The sequence below is a fragment of the Alosa alosa genome, chromosome 4 (assembly GCF_017589495.1).
Source record: "Alosa alosa isolate M-15738 ecotype Scorff River chromosome 4, AALO_Geno_1.1, whole genome shotgun sequence".
Taxonomy (NCBI): Eukaryota; Metazoa; Chordata; class Actinopteri; order Clupeiformes; family Clupeidae; genus Alosa; species Alosa alosa.
The window spans coordinates 4,033,273-4,051,876 of NC_063192.1; the positions used below are offsets into that span (position 1 = coordinate 4,033,273).

Genomic DNA, 18,604 nt, shown 5'->3' on the forward strand with positions numbered 1-18,604 from the left:
CTTGTAGGTGTTTACCACCTCCACATTGACCCCATTAATGGAGACTGGTAGCAGAGCGGGCTTAGACCTGTGGAAATCCACCACCATCTCCTTGGTCTTTGAAGTGTTGAGTTGAAGATGATTGAGTTTGCACCATTTCCATAAAAATGCAATAACTTAATCAGTCATACTTAAATTATGTGAACCCTAGGAACTACAATAAACACTACAAATATTGTATGCAACTATTTATCCTTATACTGATGGCAAAAAATAAATTTCTTTCAGATGTGTACATTAATACATATGTAATACATAACATTCCATAAGAATTGTCAATGACCAGGTGCCATGAAACATTTATTTTATCCTTCAACAGATGTAGACACACAGAAAAACAAATCATATTTGAAGAGGGTTTAATTCCTAGGCCTTTTGAAACAAAGCGCTGACGGCCTCTACACACAGCTGGGTGCGTTGCAGTGCTGGAGACGCATCTCATTCACTTTACATGGGCTTACGTCATCCGGTGCCGAACTGAATTGTGGGTCCGTTGCGTCACGTTTCTCCCGTTGCTCGCATTGAGAAGTTCAGCTGTTGCTGCACCAACAGAGTGCACCGGCCAATCAAGCCAATCGACGGACAGCACCAACCAATCAAATTACGGTTATACTTCAAGTCATTTGCTGCCGTCAGGAACACCCACTGGCATGCCGTTACCCTGATGGTGAAACTGCCCATTTTGTAGAACATGAACATCGAACATGAAACACTGTATTCAGCTGAGCTGTATCTCCTGTGTGACGTTTATTACTGGACTGGCAGCATGTGTCCAGTGGGCCAAAAGCCAGACCACTGGGTAGCTGGCCTCTGCTGCATGACTGAAGCTAAACAGCAGAGGCCCTGTTTAGTACCTGGATGGAAGACCTCCTGGAGAAGCAGGCTGCTGATGTGGGAGTGCTAGTAGGGGGCAGCCTTCCCTCTGGCCAAAGGAACTCATCCCAGTGGAGTGACAGGACACTGCTGTATGTGCTGCGCTGTGCTGTCATTTGGATGAGACACTAAACTGAGGTCATTCATGATCCCATGACACTTAGCGAAGACTAGGGGTTCCTGAGAGAGAGTACTTTACAGTGAGGGGAAGGGACACCAGAGAGGGAACCAATCAGCACTGGGCAATCAGAGAGCCACCTGGACACTAGGAGAGTGCCCCCTGCTGTACCACTGACACCACTTGCAGCAGCAACCTGTTTTTCCCAGGCGGTCTCCCATCCAGGTAACAACCAGGCCGTCGTTCAGTAGAGACAGGTTACCCACTGGTCTGGCTGCCTGTGTGGTGTTTTAAGCCCCCAACGTCGTCTTCCAGGCAGCGCTGCATGGAAGGCACTAGGGTTAGGTAAGGGTTATGGTTAAGTGCCTTGCAGCGCTGCCTGGAAGACATTGGGGGCTTACAACACCATCAAGCTCCAGTAATTAACATGCACAAGAACGTCACACATGTTTGTTCTGGCTTGCTCCATCTTTTGGAGAATTTTTTAGTCCATCGTCGTGAAGATGTGAACATTGGAGAAGCAGAGTTGGCCAGTTAGCCAGTGATCCACTAACGCCAACTTCCGTCACAGACAGAGCGGTGATGACCTCTAGTGGATGTCTAACTGCAGAATTACAGGCTCGGCTCATTTTTTATTAAAGAAATAAATGAGGAAACTGACGTAGTGGCGTCATAAGTGAAGAGGAAGCTATAATTACAAAACGTAGTCTTTGTTTTTCATAAGTGACCACTGGTTACGCTCCAGACTAGTTTAAAGTTAAAACAAAGATAATTCACTTACATAGCCTGTCTTTGCTGCAGACTGACATAGGCTACCCCATGACCTGTTTCGGTGTCCCACAGGCTACTAGGCCTGTCATAATGTTGGCATCAAAACACTTGTAGTGTTGGACAGTGGGTTAGGTAACACATTAAATAAAATCATATAGCCAGTGCACTCATCTTACAATAACACAACTTGTTAAGCATATCAAGACTATAGCTGTTCAAATATCACTGATGTCAATTCACAATCACTCATGCGTATGCTACCTCTCGAGTGTACAAATTATTCATGTCTAATAATGTTTTCCCTTGGTGTAGGCTAGAACAATGTATCAGTCAACACATCATTTTAAAAATACATACTGAACACAGGCTGAACAGGCTACCAGCTGCAAAATTAGCCTCAGTCCTCCACCTTCGAACCAACAACCGACCATTTTGATTCTGTTTATTTATGCTGGAAAGGTTCGCAGATCTCGTTTTATAGTTCATTGAGGAGGTAGTTTTTTAGCACGACCGGATGGCGCGGATGTCTCCAGACTGGCTTAAAGTGAGTGACCGGGAAAAGAGTCGCGTCCAGGCTGAAACATGTCCGGAGGCAGTCAAGCGACAGGGCTCAGTCCCGCCACCTTGCGCAGGTCCGCAGCGCAGAGAGAGTCCTGTGGAACTCTGCGCGGAACTGTCGGTTGAGTAGGGAGTAGATGAGCGGGTGGAGCGCCGCAGGCACGCAGGTCAGCACCATCGCGGACGTCTGCACCTCCCGGAACATCCAGTCCTGAAACACGAAGACGGGGGCGCAACAAGTGGACGGCTTTAGACGATCTTTAATAATAAAAAATAATAATAATAATAATAATAATAATAATAATAAATATGTATTTGTTTAGCAACTTTCATACACAGAATGCAGCTCAAAGTGCTTTAGCCTACATTTGGAGCACTTAACAAAATAATAGAGAAAAAGAAGAAGAAAAAATAATATAAATGCAAACAAACAAAATAATAAATAAAACATTAGCTATTTAGAATTTAGTAAAGATGGGAATTCACAGGATGGCAAGGAGATAGATACAACCCATACACCAGTGCAGTGAAATGGGAAGACCTTGTAAATAGAAGCAGAATGTAAAATAATGTGAAGAAATAGGCTACAAGATAAAAACGAGTTAACTAAAAGCTCTCATATCCAGGTAAGTTTTCAGGTCTTTAAACCTGATATTTACTAAAAACGGATATTTACTAAACTCGTCTGTTTGATGTACAGAGGCAAGGCGTTCCATAGCCTCGGTGCATAATGGTGTCACAACACAAGAGCTTACCCTACTCCATATTAGAGATAGGCCTATATGAAAACTTTATCCCCGAGAGCATTGACGCATCCAGTGGCTTAGATTATATACAAAACAATTAAATAATTGCCATTATGATATAAAATTACAGCTACAGTCAGGAATATGCGAATTAACTGTAATAAATTGCACAATAGAAATAATTGTGTTAAGAATGTTATTAAGTAGGCTACACTGCATGTTTGTTCGCTGACTGAGGATGGCCTCTCCACCCCTCTGTTCCTCACCTCGGCGTGAGTCGCTGCGCAGGAGCCCAGGATGAGGCACAGCACCAGGGGCATCCAGAAGAGGAGCACCGCGATGATGATGGACCCGAAGCGCTTGGCCAGCTTGCCCTCCAGACGCTTCCGCCCTAGTTCTTTCGCCTTTGGGGTCAGAATGCACACCGCACCCACGATCTCTGGGGATGACACGGCCGCTTTACCACTCTCCTGCGGCGCCGGTGGCGGCATCTCCGGTACGGGCGCTTTCCCTTCCTCCTCCTCCAGCGGTGACGGCCTTTCCCCAGGCACGTGCTCGCAGGGTTTGGATAGCGTGCCGCTCGGGCGTTGCGCGTGCTGTGAGAAGTTTTGCCACCCGGACACCTGTCTCGACATGGAGTGTTTCAGCTGGATTCCTCTGTCAAATATTTTATTAGAGTGCTGTCGGACCACCACAAAAATACGCAAATAATGAACCGCTATTAAAACAAGGCAACATCCCCAAACGGGCACCAACACAAACACGCCAAACGGATCCGCGCTACGGTTGGAGATACCGTGCGGGCGCACATGAGTGCACATCATGTAGTAGAGTGTGTCTTTGCTCAGAGTGAGCGAGAGCACGGCCAGCACGAGGCCGAGTGCCCAAATAAAGAGGAGCCACACGCGGACTCTGCCTCTACGCGCCTCAGCCTTGAATGGGAAGGCTATAGCCCGAAATCTCTCCACGCTGATGCCCACGAGACTCAGCAACTGCACGCAACTGCACAGCGCGTACGTGAACTGCAGCAGGCAGCAGAGGCGCGCGCCCACCTCCGTCCGCACGAGCGCCCAGAGCAGCGACGCCAGGAACACCGGCGTGTCCACGGAGCATTTGATCAGGTCGCTCGCGGCCAGGTTGACCAGCAGCGCGTTGTTGGCAGTGCGCAGAGTTTTGTTCCTTAACACCACCCAGCACACGAGCAGGTTCCCGGAGACGCCGAACAGCAACGACAGGCTGAGGAGGGCGCAGTTGAATACCACAAACGGAGTGTGTTCGGTCGTAGCGCTGCACGGCGAGCTCTCGTTCGCGCTCCCACGGTTTTCCAGTGTCATCCCACCGGCACACACACTGACATGGTGCAAGGGAAACGAACCACAGCGCGAGCGGCGACTGCGCGGTCTTTCCTGTACACGGCAAAGCCCGTGGACAGTGACCCAGCCTCGAGTGACGTCAGGACCATTCTAAACCTGCACGACACACACACACACACACGCGCGCGCGCGCACATACACATAAACACACAAGGGTTTCAACAACCCTCCTTAGCCTATCGAATTAAAACTTCGCTTCTATGTCTGCATCCTTTGTTGTATTTATAATACATCACACAAGAGGCTCTGTGGCATCTTTACTGGGTTGCTATTGGAGAACATTTACATTACATTCAAGCACAAAGGAAGACTTCTTTTTACCTAGTAAATTGTAATTAACCATGCCTATTTCCTAATAACTCACATGCAGATTGCCCCTCAACCTACACAGCTGAACTCCTAAAGCTAATTTATGCATCAGTGTGCAGGCCCTCTTTGTTACCCAATGCTGCATTTATGGGTCACAAATACACAGGAACACCCGACAGGACTGGAAAAACCATGAAAAAAGAAAGCAACCAATGGCGTTGGTGTTTGGGTGGGGTGGTTTATACAGTAGGTGGTCAGAGAACAGGACGGGGCCAGACAGAGACGCGTGTTCCGCCCCAGCGCCGCAGTCCCAGACCACGAGTCACAACTCACATGAACTACGGGGCCCAGTCAGGTGAACTTTAGAGGTGAACTACGGGGTCCAATGACAAGAACTTTAGAGGACCACAAGGCCCAGTCAGGGGAACTTTAGAGGTGAAGGTGTCTTTGGGCTTGTGCTAATCATACAAGTAGTTCTGCAGCTCCTCATTAATGTGCGTGTGGCCAGGGAAGCTTTATCAGCATTAGCTGCCCCTCATTACTGTGTGTATGTGCGTGTGTGTGTGTGAGAGGGAGCTTGATTAGTGTCTGATTGCAGGTAATGGTGGCGTTGCGTGACTCATGGTGCGACCCCTGGGGAGCCTGGATGATGACGCTGGACCCTGCGGACCTTAAGACGCTGGCGCTGGCCACAACCACTCACCCCTCCACTCAGCCACAACAGCACAAGGCACGTCAGGTTTGGGTTGAGAGCTGATCATTCATTTTATTATAAAGAACTCGTTCACGCACATGTAAAACACCTTACATCTGTTTACAACTCTGTGTGTTTACTCAAAAGCACTGACTTGCTTAACACATGCTTGCACACGCACACACACACCCACACTAAAAAAATATACAGAAAACACAACACATCTTAACCTGCAGTACCAGAGGAGACTGGTAAAAACGGCATTGCTGTTGAGAGGAGAGCAGAGGAGTGTAGGATAGAGGATAGAGAGGAGTGGAGGATAGAGAGAGAAGATAGGATAGAGGATAGAGAGGAGATGAGAAGAGAGGATAGAGAGAGCAGAAGAGGATAGAGGAGAGCGGCACAGCGAGGACAGGGAATGATAGAGGATAGGACGATAGAGGAAAAGAGAGGGGGAGGGAGGAGAGGAGAGGAGAACAGGATCACTGCTGTGTGTCTGCACACCTGCCAGTCTGTAGATGCTCTTTATGTGATGAGGGAGGAGAGGGGGACACAGAGGAGAGGAGGAAAGGAGGAGCGGAGAAGAAAGGAAGAGGAGAGAGGGATAGAGAGGAGGAGAGAGAGGAGAGGAGGAGGAGAGGGGGATAGAGAGGAGGAGAGGAGAGAGATGAGGAGAGGATAGAGAGAGGTGTTGCTATGGTTTCATCATCTCCTGCATGTAGATGCTGCTCATGCGATAGGCTGCCATCCATGCGTGGGCGGAGCTGTAGGCGTGTCTGTAGGGAGGAGGGGCGGAGCTGTAGTACTGCTTCCAGGCCCTGGAGTAGCTCCTCCCCCAGTAGTCCTGCGCCTCCTCTTCTTCATCATCTTCCTCCTCCTCCAGCTCCGCAGGGGGCATCCGCAGGGGGTCCTGACGCCTGGCTCTCCCCCTCGAAGAGCCTCCTCTCTGGGCTGGGGAGGTCAAGGGTCTGCCTCGTGCATGTGGAGGTGGCGGAGGACGTAGGTGTCTGGGGGGTGCAGTGGTGGGTTGAGGGGATTGGCTGTGGTGTTTGGAGGCGTGTGCTTCCTGCATGGGCTCGGTTTTGATTGGTCCAGTCGGCCGGCGCGTGATGTTGCGGCTGCCCCGTGCTGGTGGAACTTTCTGCGGCGGTAGCGACGTCCCTTTCTGCTCCGTCTCCATGTCGGACTCTGAGCTGGAGGAGGAGGAGACGGGGCTAGAGGGGTCAGAGGTCATCCTCCTCCTCCCCTGTAAGCGCACCGCAGGCCGCTCATCGTCGTGCAACACTAACGTCTCGTCCCGCAGCTCTGCCACTCCGTCGGCGGCGACATCGTCCTGCCCGTCGGCCGCACGCCCCCGGAACTGCCGCACCACCTCCACGCTCCGTCCAGGCCCTCCCGTGATGAAGCGCTGGAAGTCGCGTGCGGCGTCCTGCAGGCTTATGCGCTCGGCACGCCGCGGCTTGAAGGAGGGCAGGGGCGGGATCTTGGGGAGGGCGTCCTGGAGACGCTGGCGTGAGGTGGGGGCGGGGGCAGGGGAGGACACGCCTCCAGCCTGGGACTCGGGGCGAGACGGGGGCGGGGCTTTCTTTGGTCTGCTCACAGCCCCTATATGAGCAGTGTGCAGATTCCTGATTGGGCCGTCTGAGTGCTGTTTCCTGATTGGGCCGTCTGAGTGCTGCTCCACGGTTGCTGTGCTTGTTACCTGCTCTGCGGCGGTGTGATGGGAGGGGCTGGCTTGGTCTGTGTGCTTGGGGGATTTCTTCTTCCTGGGGAGGGACAGGGTGGACAGGTCGTCTTTGTGGGGGGGCTGGATGGTGATGTCCCAGTCACAACGCTCCTCCATCAGACCGGCAGGGATCGGGTCTGGGGAGGGGGTGGAGTTGTCAACAACAACAACAACAGCAACAACAACAACGCCAGAGGGGTATTTCATAAAAAACCTAGATAAGGGATTAAGCTGGGATTTTTAGGTCATCCTGGATGAATTTAGCCTTGACTTGGTTTCACAAAAGAGATGGCACATAAGTTACCATGGGGATTTATACAGCCAAGCTAAGTTAATTCTAATGGTAATTATGTCGTCTTATTGGTTCAGCTAGCTGTCATTCACATCAGACCTCCGTGCTAATTTTTAAGGAGCTTTATTCCATTTATAAACTATTTGCTAAATGTATTTGCTTGCAAAACAAAACAGATAGTCTGCCTACTACTATATGTTTATTATTTTAATTGTGATAGCCTTATAATTATTAACATAGGCCTAGGTACTCATTGTTTGCTTATTTTATTGATAGACGTTTGATGAATAGCCTACTGTAGTTGATTGGAAGTGGAGGGGCAAGTTTTCGAAGGTATTTTCAACTATAATATTAAGGTATATCATACTATGTGCATCTTTGCAGTGGCAAGCGCTTTCTTATTGATGTTGCGTGCCGAGACAAGGAAGCACTCACACGTGGGTGCATACGTGAAATTTGCATTCAGTTGGTCTACCACGCCTACTCCTGCTGTTTTACAGGAATAGCTGTGATTCCCCATTCCACAAAGGACAACTTTACTTCATTGTTAGTCTATATCAAAAGCGGTTGTTCACTTTGTGTGAATGACGCTATTTTCCGCGTCTTTTTTTATTCCAACTGTGGGCACTTTGGAGCAGAAACGAGAATGCGCACACATCCTGATTTACTTACACCTGGCTTGACATAGTCGCTCCTACTCATTAGTAAAACGAGTTGAGCTAGGATGACCAGACAACGCTATGTCAAACCTCGCTTTATCACTTATCTTGGATGTCTTAATTCTGCCTTTGTGTAATACCCCTCTGTACTCTGAGGAGGCCATAGAAATGCTGCGAAGCTATGAAGTGGAGTTAGATTATATGTTTAATAGTGTGTGTGTGTGAGTGTGTGTGTGTGTGTGTAAAAACAGTTCACATGTGTATGTCTGCATGACTTTAGGTCAACATAGGGCCGTGTGTTACTGCAAATGTACTGTGTGTGTGTGTGTGTGTGTGTGTGTGTGTGTGTGTGTGTGTGTGTGTGTGTGTGTTTACCTGGCAATGCTGTAATGTTGAGGCTGCACTTCTGGGCAATCATCATCATCTTATTCTCCTCCTCACCATAGCAACAGTATGTAACGGCCAGTCCATGTGTGCCTGAGACAGATGGAGGTATCAGGAGTGAATGTGTGTATGTGTGCCCTTGTCCTCTAAAGCTTGAGAGGGTCCCAGGAGAAGGTCACACTCCAGTGTGAAGCCTACAGGCTGCCTCTCTTCAGACAACCAGGTCTAAAAACAGCTACACACCACCAGACGCTCACACTCACACACACACACACATTCACTGACAAACACACTAATTAACACTACCAAAACTCACAGAAACAAACACACACACACTCATTAACACCACCACAACACTCACAGAAACACACTCACACACACACAGAAACCCACAGATGCAGATCCAAAGCCATGGTTATGGCCGCATTGTGTAAGCGTGTTGAAAAGGAGTGAGGACTGAAAAGACTCATTAAGGAGGACAGGAGAGAGTGATCGAAAAGAGGGTAAATGGACAGAGGAAGAGAGATAGATGGAGAGAGAGAGAAGAGAATGAAGCAAGGCAAAGAAAGGAAGGTGGAGGGAGAATGGAGAGAGGGGGAGGGAGAAGGAAGGGCAGAGCAGAGAGAGAGAGAGAGAGGATTGTTCAATAAAAGCCATGGGAAGGTTATGTTCCTCGTCGTGACAACCGAATACAGCTCCTTTTGAGGCTACTTGTGGTCGGCATGACAACACGGCAAAGGTAATTCTGATTTCAGACCCTTCATCATGAAGCAGTTTTGAAGGAGGTGAGCGAGCACACACACACACACACTCACACTCTCTAATTAAGTAGCTTGTTATCCTTAAACTACCTGCCCCTAACAGGCAGCTAAAAATACCACTATGGACAACAGTCATAAGAGGCTACTTCCACAGCCAATGACTGGCTGCATATATAATGATGACCAATTACAGGTCATATCAGTGGCCATTAGGGTGCATCATTTGCCCCACTTTTTTCATTTTTTTTGAAAATCAATCTGTACCTAGAATAGATTTTTTACACTAACTAAATTAAACTTCCATGAGAAATTGTATAAAATTCTATTGATATCTAAGGGGTCCACCGAGCTTCTGAAGTTTCCAACTAACAACGGACATACAAATATAATTTTTTTCTTAAATAATGGCAAAAATAATAGATCTAGCCCTATAATGTCAAAGAAAGTTGAATATAAATATGTACATTGCGCATCATTTGGTGCCAGCTGTGTGTCTCTATCTTTATTACTTCCTGAGATATGGCAGTTGTCATTTCACATGGATTTTCCAGAATAACAGCATGAAAGTAAGCTATCAATAAAATCTTAAATTATATTCCATTAACTAACATTACCCTATTCTAGAACTATGAACACCTTACATTTCAAAGTGTAAGACAAACTGTAAACCTCCTACAAACATATTATATGACTGAGCAAATGGGTAATCCATGAATAGATAGAACATACATAATTCTTAATAACTAACCACCATATGATGATGTTTTAACATCAAAGAACACACACTCTTTACATGTTTCCCTTCCTCTTCCTCAGGTTTGGTGTTTTCTCTCTGTGCAGAACATTCTGGTAATGTTCTTCGCCTCTTGCAGAGCCTAGTCTGTGCTGAGCTTCACATTACGCCATCATTGACCACATTCATGGACTCCAAGTGAATCAAGGCCTCCTTGTAGGCTGGGTGAGCAGGCCAGGTTGAGATGTCAGTGGTGAGGAAAGCAGGGTCCAGCTGCAGAAGATGAAAGATATACCACAAATCAGGTCCCAGGTTTGCTAGTGTCGTCTTTTGGGTTATCTTTCCTGGAAATTTGGGCTTGCCGGCCTGAGCCATATCTGTCATTTGGACATGTGGAGGAGGTAGATGGTTTGACAGCAGGCAAGCTGGTGGCCAGGGATTTCTTGTGCTGAAGTACCACTGGTGTCTCTGAAAGGCCTTCATTGCACTCTTGAGATCACTGCTGAAACATGTGAATACCGAAGCAAATTCTTGAAGAACTGCAGGTCGCTCCATGATGCTCAACAGCCACTGAACACTGCAACCACCAAGATGAGGCCTTGATTCACTAAGAGTCCATGCATGTGGTCAATGACAGCGCAGAGCGTAATGTGAAGCTCAGCACAGACTACATAGGCTCTGCAAGAGGAGAAGAACTACCAGAATGTTCTGCAGGTGGTGGAAGCAGACAGAAAGAAAACACCAAACCTGAGGAAGAGGAAGGGGAACATGTAAAGAGTGTGTGCTTTTGTAGCGTTCGGACTTGTAACCGAGGGTTGCCGTTCAAACCCCACCAGTAGGCACGGCTGAAGTCACCTACTGTAACCCCCTACTGGCACCTACTGTAACCCCTCACTGCTCCCCGAGCGCCGCTGTTGTAGCAGGCAGCTCACTGCGCCGGGATTAGTGTGTGCTTCACCTCACTGTGTGTTCACTGTGTGCTGAGTGTGTTTCACTAATTCAATGGATTGGGATAAATGCAGAGACCAAATTTCCCTCACGAGATCAAAAGAGTATATATACTTATAGTTATAAGGATTTTCATATAAGACCATGACTGGACTACCTTCACATCTGCTTTTTATAGATATTGGGACATATCGCTACGCTAAAAATAGGGGGAAAATGCAATATTTTAGAAACCAATGAAGCTAGAGATATCAGACTGGTACCAAAAGATGTGCAATAGCCATGTTTATATTCAACTTTCATTGACACTGTAGGCCTAAATGCATTATTTTGGAAGTTATTTACGAAAAACTGATTTTTCCAGAGCGGGGATACAGGCTCTGCTAAGAAGCAACTTTAGAGGCTTGGTGGACCCCTTAGATACTATTCAATCCAGCTAATATTTTACACATTTTCTTTTCATTAGTATTGTCACATTTTAAAATTGGGTACAAGTTGAATTTCCAAAATTGGGGCAAATGATGCACCCTAGTGGCCATATAGCCAATCAGATGGCATCTCATTATCAAGTTAATCAACAACAAATAACTTTACTTTAAAAACCAATCACACGTCAGCCCATCACTGATGAACGCAATGATCACGGTCATCAGATTTTGAAGTTGTAAAGAATGAACATACACATCCACAGAACCAAACTGCAACCTGTGGTCTCACAGAAGTGTGCCGCATATCTGACAAACGCACACACACAGAGTCCTGCACGGCATAATGCGCGCGCGCACACACACACACACACACACACACACACACACACACACACACACACACACACACACACACACACACTCTTACCGAAGCTTCCTGCACTGCCAATGCGATGCATATGTGTATCACACACTCTTTCTCTCTCTCTCTCTCTTACCGAAGCGTCCTGCGCGGCCAATACGGTGCATGTACGTTTCCCAGTCCTGCGGTACATCCAGGTTCACCACCAAGTTCACCTTTTCCGCATCTATCCCACGAGACGTCTACACACACACACACACACACACACACACACACACACGGGGAAAAACACTTCTGCTGAATGCGGCCACTTCATTTCAAGGTTAGCTAATTGGTCAAGTCAAGTCACTTTTTTTGTATTGTACATTTAACAACGCAGGAGTTGACCCAAGGTGCTAGTTACAGTTTTTCTCGATTACTTTTACCTGGTTAAGTAAACTGGAACCCACTTGGTCTTCATGACTACATTCTTTGCACAGCAGAAGTCATCTCTTGCAAATGTGTTCACACATTTTCATTGGGTTCATACATTTCTCACACCCTTTTGCAAAACAGTTAACACAGGTGTCATTCAAAAGCCCCAAACTCTATTGGTTTTCCCATGCTAAACAAAAGAAAAACATCTTTTCAGAGGTGGTATAGATTCCTTGCATAAGTCTGAATCTCTGATACACCTGTGTGAAACTCCTTTGCACAATTCTTCAATCAGCAATCATTCATTATACATAAGAGATGTCTGTTCTGTGTTGCTATTTGCAAGTATGGATCTAATGCACATTTGACAAAGTATTGTATTGCCTATTTGGTGGAGAAAACAGTACAAAAGGTGTTTACTGTAGGTTTATTTCGATGAAAGTTGTAGTTCAAGGTAATTTACAGTATCTTGCTAGGTGTTTGCTGTATGTCTTACATGTCAATGACAGTTACATCTTGGGAGGAATGAATAAATAATGTTTTTTATTCAGTACATTTTGTCTTTTCACAGTTTTTTTTTGATACCAGAAAAATGAGAAAGTAATGGAACAGACATAACAAAATGCTCATTTTGAGAACTAGATTTTGCATTTTGTGGTCAAGTGTGTAATGATTGATTAAAGACTGTTTTTGAATTGGCAACAAGTTGTAGTGTTTGAAGGCAAGATTTGCTTTTGCTGCATGGTTTAAGTGTTTTAAGAGAGTAACAGCCTTTTGCAAGAAAAATGTGTCATTTTGTCCAGAGTGCTTTTGTTCAGACAGGGGTGTTAACTGTTTTGAGAATGTGATGTCAGAGTTGACACAGGTATCAAAACGATCGAGGAAAAACTGTAAACACAACAGGAGTTGACCCAAGGTCAGGGTGCTACAGTAGGTAACTCAGTACTAGGTAGGCAACTACAAAGCCATTCAAGGGAGACCGATGAAGGTCCTGAACAGCGAAGCTACAGAGGTGTTCACTCTGTGTGTGTGTGTGTGTGTACCAGGTCTGTGGAGATGAGCACTCTGCACTGGTAGTGTCTGAGTTTGGACATGGCGTCCAGTCTCTGGTCCTGTGTGAGACTGCTGGAGATGCACACAGCAGGAAGACCCTTAGAGGACAGGACATCAGCCAGCTGCTGGGCCCTGCACAGGACACACACACACAAAGAGGCAATATGAGAGAGAGAGAGAGAGAGAGAGAGAGAGAGAGAGAGAGAGAGAGAGGCACGCAAAGGCTGTTAAAATGCATTGCATATGCATACACACAACAGCTCAAATTTGTCCAAATATGCAAACAGATAAACACACACACACCTATCGTACCGCTTGCTGTATATCGTGAGCATTCATCCATATCATAAGATTTTCTTTCATAAGGCAACATTGGCAATATAGTTGCCTTTAGCAGAGCATTGTGCACTATTTCCATATGCATCTACATTTCTGCCTCTTCTACCACACACACACACACACACACACACACACACACAGCCAATGAGAGCTGAAAGAGGTGACTGGTCAGTACCGGCTGTGCAGGTTGGAGAAGACCAGCGACTGGTTGAAGGGAACCTTGCTGTAGAGGTCCAGCAGGTGCTGGACCTTCTCCTCAAACACCTTATGGGGCAGCGGATGGGTGGGCACCAGGCGGTAGTACTGCTTTAGACCTGCAGGGGGCGACAGCGAGATTGGGAGAGGAGCGAACGAGGGAACAACAGAGGAGGAGAAAAGAGAAGAATGAGGGAAAGAGAAAAGTGTCAGAGGGAGAGAGAGAGAGAGAGAGAGAGAGAGAGAGAAATGGAAAGTGGATATGGAGGAATCAAGGTTTGAGAGAATTGAAGAGTTCTGAAATTAGAATATATGTCTTATGATTTTTAGATTCATGAGCTAAGACTCGTTGATGTGCTGATATTTCTTATTCATGTCTCTTATGCGTCATGATGTTACAGTCAGAATGTACATGCAGATGGGCAGGAGTGGGCACCAGCGCTGGACACTGCTCACAGGCTCATATCTACTCCTGGGCAGAGAGTGCTGTTTACAGTGAGCCAGAACTGAACCGGAGCGGAACCAGAACAGGACCGGCGCGGAACCATATCTGAACCGCAGCGGAACCAGAACAGGGCTCTACACTAACATTTTTTTTCCAGGGGCACTTGTGCACCCAAGTTAAAAAATTTAGGAGCACAGAGAAAAATTTGGGCGCACAGTCAGTTCTGTACTTAACTTAAACATAATCTAACATTACACTGCAGCTAACACTTAAACATGCCAGTGCACCAATTGCGAATATTAAGAATGACTGACAACATTTAGGCTACAGGAAATAGGATTTTAAAGATCAGTGCCTACTTTATTTACAGTCTGTTCTATTTTCCTACATTTTGTTAATGTAAAATAGTATAATACATTGCCATATTTGCATTTAGCCTGTATATCAAGTATCCTGCCAAATGTAGGCTAATTTATTTATTTGTGAATCCATCTGTAGCTAATCCAAATATGCCCATGGTGACCTATCTGACTGCATAGCCTACTGCCTAAAACGGCTAACTACAACATTTTCTCATCCACAAAACCCAACATAGGCTAATCAAGGATATATATATTTTTTATACTTTTACTTTTTATTTGAAATATCTGCATTGATGGGGGCAGTAGGCAAACGTTAGGCCTACTTTCGTTTTGCACTTCAGCTTGTATTCATTGTAAACAAACAAGCATGCGTGGAAGCCTGGAGTTGTCAGTAGCGTTCTACCTTTGAATAAAATGGGAGTATTACGGGAAGCTACTTTTGTGCCTGTTCGCTACAGCTATATTTTGCATATTGCAGCCAATACGTCAACTGGGCTAAAAGGCATGTTAGGTTACCTTTTCTTCTCTCACTGCATTCTCAGAATCTCATCCTGTTCCTCCAAAATCCGATGAATTCGGTGGATAGAAGAAGTAATTTCTTCAATCTTTGCATCTTGGCTGGCTAGTCTAACTTTCCACTTTGTCTCGTGCTCTTGGATTTGATAGAAGCGACTACTAGCGAAGTCACAACGCTTAAACTGCTAACGTTGATGGGAGTTGTAGTTTTTATGATGCATTCGCGACGTGATTCTATGGTTTGCACCAGTAATGTTTCTTAATGTTGCGGTGTATTTTGTAGACAAACATTGACATGGTTAGAAGTCATTCGCACCAGTGCCTAAATATTTTTGACCTCGCCGCTTATCATTTTTTACTCGCATGTGCGAGTGAAATGGGCGCACTGTAGAGCCCTGCAGAACTGAACCGCAGTGGAACCAGAGGAGACGTACCGATAAGTCCTGGGTCTGTGGGGTTGAGGCGCACGAAGGTGGGTTCACGCATGTAGCGCGTCAGGTGCTGCGCTAAGGATTCTGGGTAGGTGGCAGACAGAGCGAGCATCTGTTTATTCACTGGCAAAGAGGAGAAGATCCAACTGGACAAGAGAGAGAGAGGAAGAGAGGGAGAGAGAAAGGGGGAGAGAGATGGAGGGAGAGGGAGAGAGAGGGAGGGAGGGAGGAAGAGAGCGAGAGAGAGAGAGAGAGAGAGAGAGAGAGAGAAGGAGAGAGAGATGATTAAGTAAATGTTATTTTGTCATATTTTTTAACTTTGAAAACACATAACACACAAAGGAAAGGTAGAAGGAAAAGAGAGAGGGGGGGCACATGAAAATCACCTTTTCATGTGTCGCTTTGATAGGAAAAGAAACAAGAAGACAGACAAGAGAGAGAGAGGAGGGGGAGGGCAGGGAAGGGGGGTTCCATTTCATTAGCGTGGGTCAGACCATATGCTCCTTATTCATACCTCTATTCTACTCATCAAGACCATCTCTGACACACACACAAAAATAAACACACAAACACACAAAAATACACTCACACACTCACTCATACACACACACACACTCACTTGATCTGCTCCTGAAAGCTGCCTTCCTCCAGTAATTTGTCAGCCTCGTCCAGAACAAACAACCTGATGCTCGCCGTGGACAAAACACCAATCTCAATCAGCTGCTTAATACGACCTACACACACACACACAGACAGGTAAACACACACACATAAACATGTACACTACACACACAGACATGCAGGCAAACACACAGAACTTATTTCTAGTGCTAGTGCTAAGGCAGGTTGAACCAGAAGATCTCTGCCCCTACAAAGCAGTTTGTGTGTTTGTGTCTGTGTGTTCATTTCTGTGACTGAACATTTCATAGACTTTAATGTGTCCTTTCAGAAACAAAAATGGCTTTAATGGAAAGGTTGGCACACACACACACACACACACACACACCTGGCGAGCCGACGGCGATGTGGCACTTCTTAAGGCGAATCTTATCCTGACTCACTGGCGTGCCCCCGATGAACACATGGCACTCTAAGCCCTCGATGGCACTGCCGATCGCCATGACAACCGAATGGATCTGGACCGCTATCTCCCGAGTTGGAGCCAGAACCAGCACCTGGGGTGAGATATACTCTTATACCACAGCAATACTTTATAACTAGGTTATATCACCTGGGGAGAGGGGGATATACTAGCAATACTTTATAACCATGTTATATCAGATACTCCAATACAAATAGAATATACTCCTGCATACTTCTCTACAACACTCTACACACACACACAGACACACCCCTGACTGCTGGTGATCCAGTCAGACAGAAACAAGACCAGACTGATGCTCAGCTGCACCAGCCAGGCACTGGGGGTCCTCAGCCACTTGGCCCTTACCACCTCATCTGCGGTACACACACACACACACTCACAGGCTCCTCACCTGCGGCCCTGGGTTCTCTGGGAGGAGGGAGTCCAAGGCGATGGTGGCGAACACACACGTCTTCCCAGTGCCCGACTTTGCCTGGACAATCAGGTCTGCAGACACGAGTAAACAAGACACAACTCTTTTATTAGGCATCACGAGGCAAGAGGCGTCTCCTCCTGGTGACAAATATTTGACCGGACGGCCATCGTGCTTTTGTTTGCATTTGAGTTGACGACTAAATGAGTTTCCATGGGCTAGCAATGCCCTTCAGGCACCCACTCACCTCCCCATCCACAGAGGTTTGTTCACAGTCAACAAATTACACAAACACTATACTGCACAGCTAATATGCACAGAGGGTGACCTGAAGGTAATCGAAAACTAATACCATATAAACTAATATAAACTAACATATTAAATGATATTAAGTCATAATATAAATGAATTGGGTTTCCCCATCAAGATAAAGTAAATAATTCACCCACACTCGTGTCACATATTAAGTTACATAATTTCTCTTTTGCTTAAACTGGGTATTCCATAAGTATGTTGATATTTGTTGTGCTAAGCTAATCAATGATAGCATCTCAATGGCAAGACATTATAGGCCTATAGACCCTTTCAATATGTTCCTAGAGGGATTCCAGTTGAAAGGTTCAAAACCAAGGCACATACTTGAAATGAGAATGACTAATGAATAATGCTCTCCACTTTTATTTTTGTTTGTCCTCAAGTATCGTTGTTCTCTGTGCCAGTGGACATGCCTTGGGGGGCTTAGGGACGCATGTTTGCTCCAGTTGAAAGGGTCTCTACACTCACTGGTCTGAATTTCAAGTTGTGCATTGAAACAAAAGCCATAACAACCTCATATGCGACTGATGCAGAAAATAAACTTTATTTTAAGGCCCTGTAAAACACAGTCAGACATTTGTTTGAAAACACCTTGTATACATTAGAAAACTACTAGCATTGTGAAATCAGCTTTCTGCAGGAGGCTACCACAATATTTTGTGCACTTATCAGGTGTTTTCATATCCATCTCTTCAGCAGTCAGTGGACCTGCTCACAGCATTTGAGAGGAACGTAGGTATACCGGTCTTTTACCTTGATTCTGAAACCTAATTTAATGTACTTAGCCATGTTTTATTCATCCAGATTTGTCTGGGTGGTAAAATGACACCGTTTTCTGTGATGTGACAAACTCAGAACACTTTATTGGTTTCCAGGGTCAAAATGGTTACATATGAATTCAAACAGTTTTGTGGGCTGCTCTCATCTACTTCCAGAGAGTAATCACCCAAAAACGCATTTTAATCTGGTTTTCAAGGTTGTACTGTTTACTTGACAAAACAAAGTGGTTTGATAAATTCCTGCTCGTGTTTTCTGACATGTCTGAATATGAAAGTACGACAGTCAGGGAACTGTTTCCATACAACTACTTTACTGTTAACGCAAATAAGGACACCTGCGCAAGGGAAACATCTTGGCAGGCATTTTATGTTATACCGCACTCTAGTGGGCAAAACTACGCACTACACTTTACACACCAGTCTATTTTTGAGAGCCTGCTAGCCTACCTACTACAGCGCTAGCTG

General features: G+C 46.0%; 2 protein-coding genes across 3 annotated transcripts in view; both read right to left on the minus strand.

Annotated features, from left to right (window-relative positions):
* Nucleotides 1-326: 326 nt before the first annotated feature.
* Nucleotides 327-4,551, minus strand: LOC125293122 (alpha-1A adrenergic receptor-like). The gene is made up of 2 exons (XM_048240809.1): nt 3,372-4,551; nt 327-2,570 (listed from the first exon to the last, which is right to left on the minus strand). The coding sequence occupies exons 1-2, from the start codon at nt 4,437-4,439 to the stop codon at nt 2,412-2,414; spliced, it is 1,227 nt and encodes a 408-aa protein (XP_048096766.1). The 5' UTR covers nt 4,440-4,551; the 3' UTR covers nt 327-2,411.
* A 985-nt stretch (nt 4,552-5,536) lies between these two features.
* ddx20 (DEAD (Asp-Glu-Ala-Asp) box polypeptide 20) overlaps nt 5,537-18,604 on the minus strand; it is a 13,654-nt gene continuing 586 nt past the window's right edge. The window contains exons 2-10 of one of the 2 annotated variants that reach the window (XM_048240807.1): nt 17,025-17,119; nt 16,535-16,703; nt 16,148-16,262; nt 15,532-15,674; nt 13,755-13,893; nt 13,231-13,372; nt 11,910-12,015; nt 8,534-8,635; nt 5,537-7,344 (exon numbers count right to left, since the gene is read on the minus strand). In XM_048240807.1, the coding sequence (XP_048096764.1) occupies nt 6,176-7,344; nt 8,534-8,635; nt 11,910-12,015; nt 13,231-13,372; nt 13,755-13,893; nt 15,532-15,674; nt 16,148-16,262; nt 16,535-16,703; nt 17,025-17,119 (2,180 nt within the window). In that variant the 3' untranslated portion in view covers nt 5,537-6,175. The remainder of the gene's footprint in view (nt 7,345-8,533; nt 8,636-11,909; nt 12,016-13,230; nt 13,373-13,754; nt 13,894-15,531; nt 15,675-16,147; nt 16,263-16,534; nt 16,704-17,024; nt 17,120-18,604) is intronic. The other variant, XM_048240808.1, reaches the window with a different exon arrangement.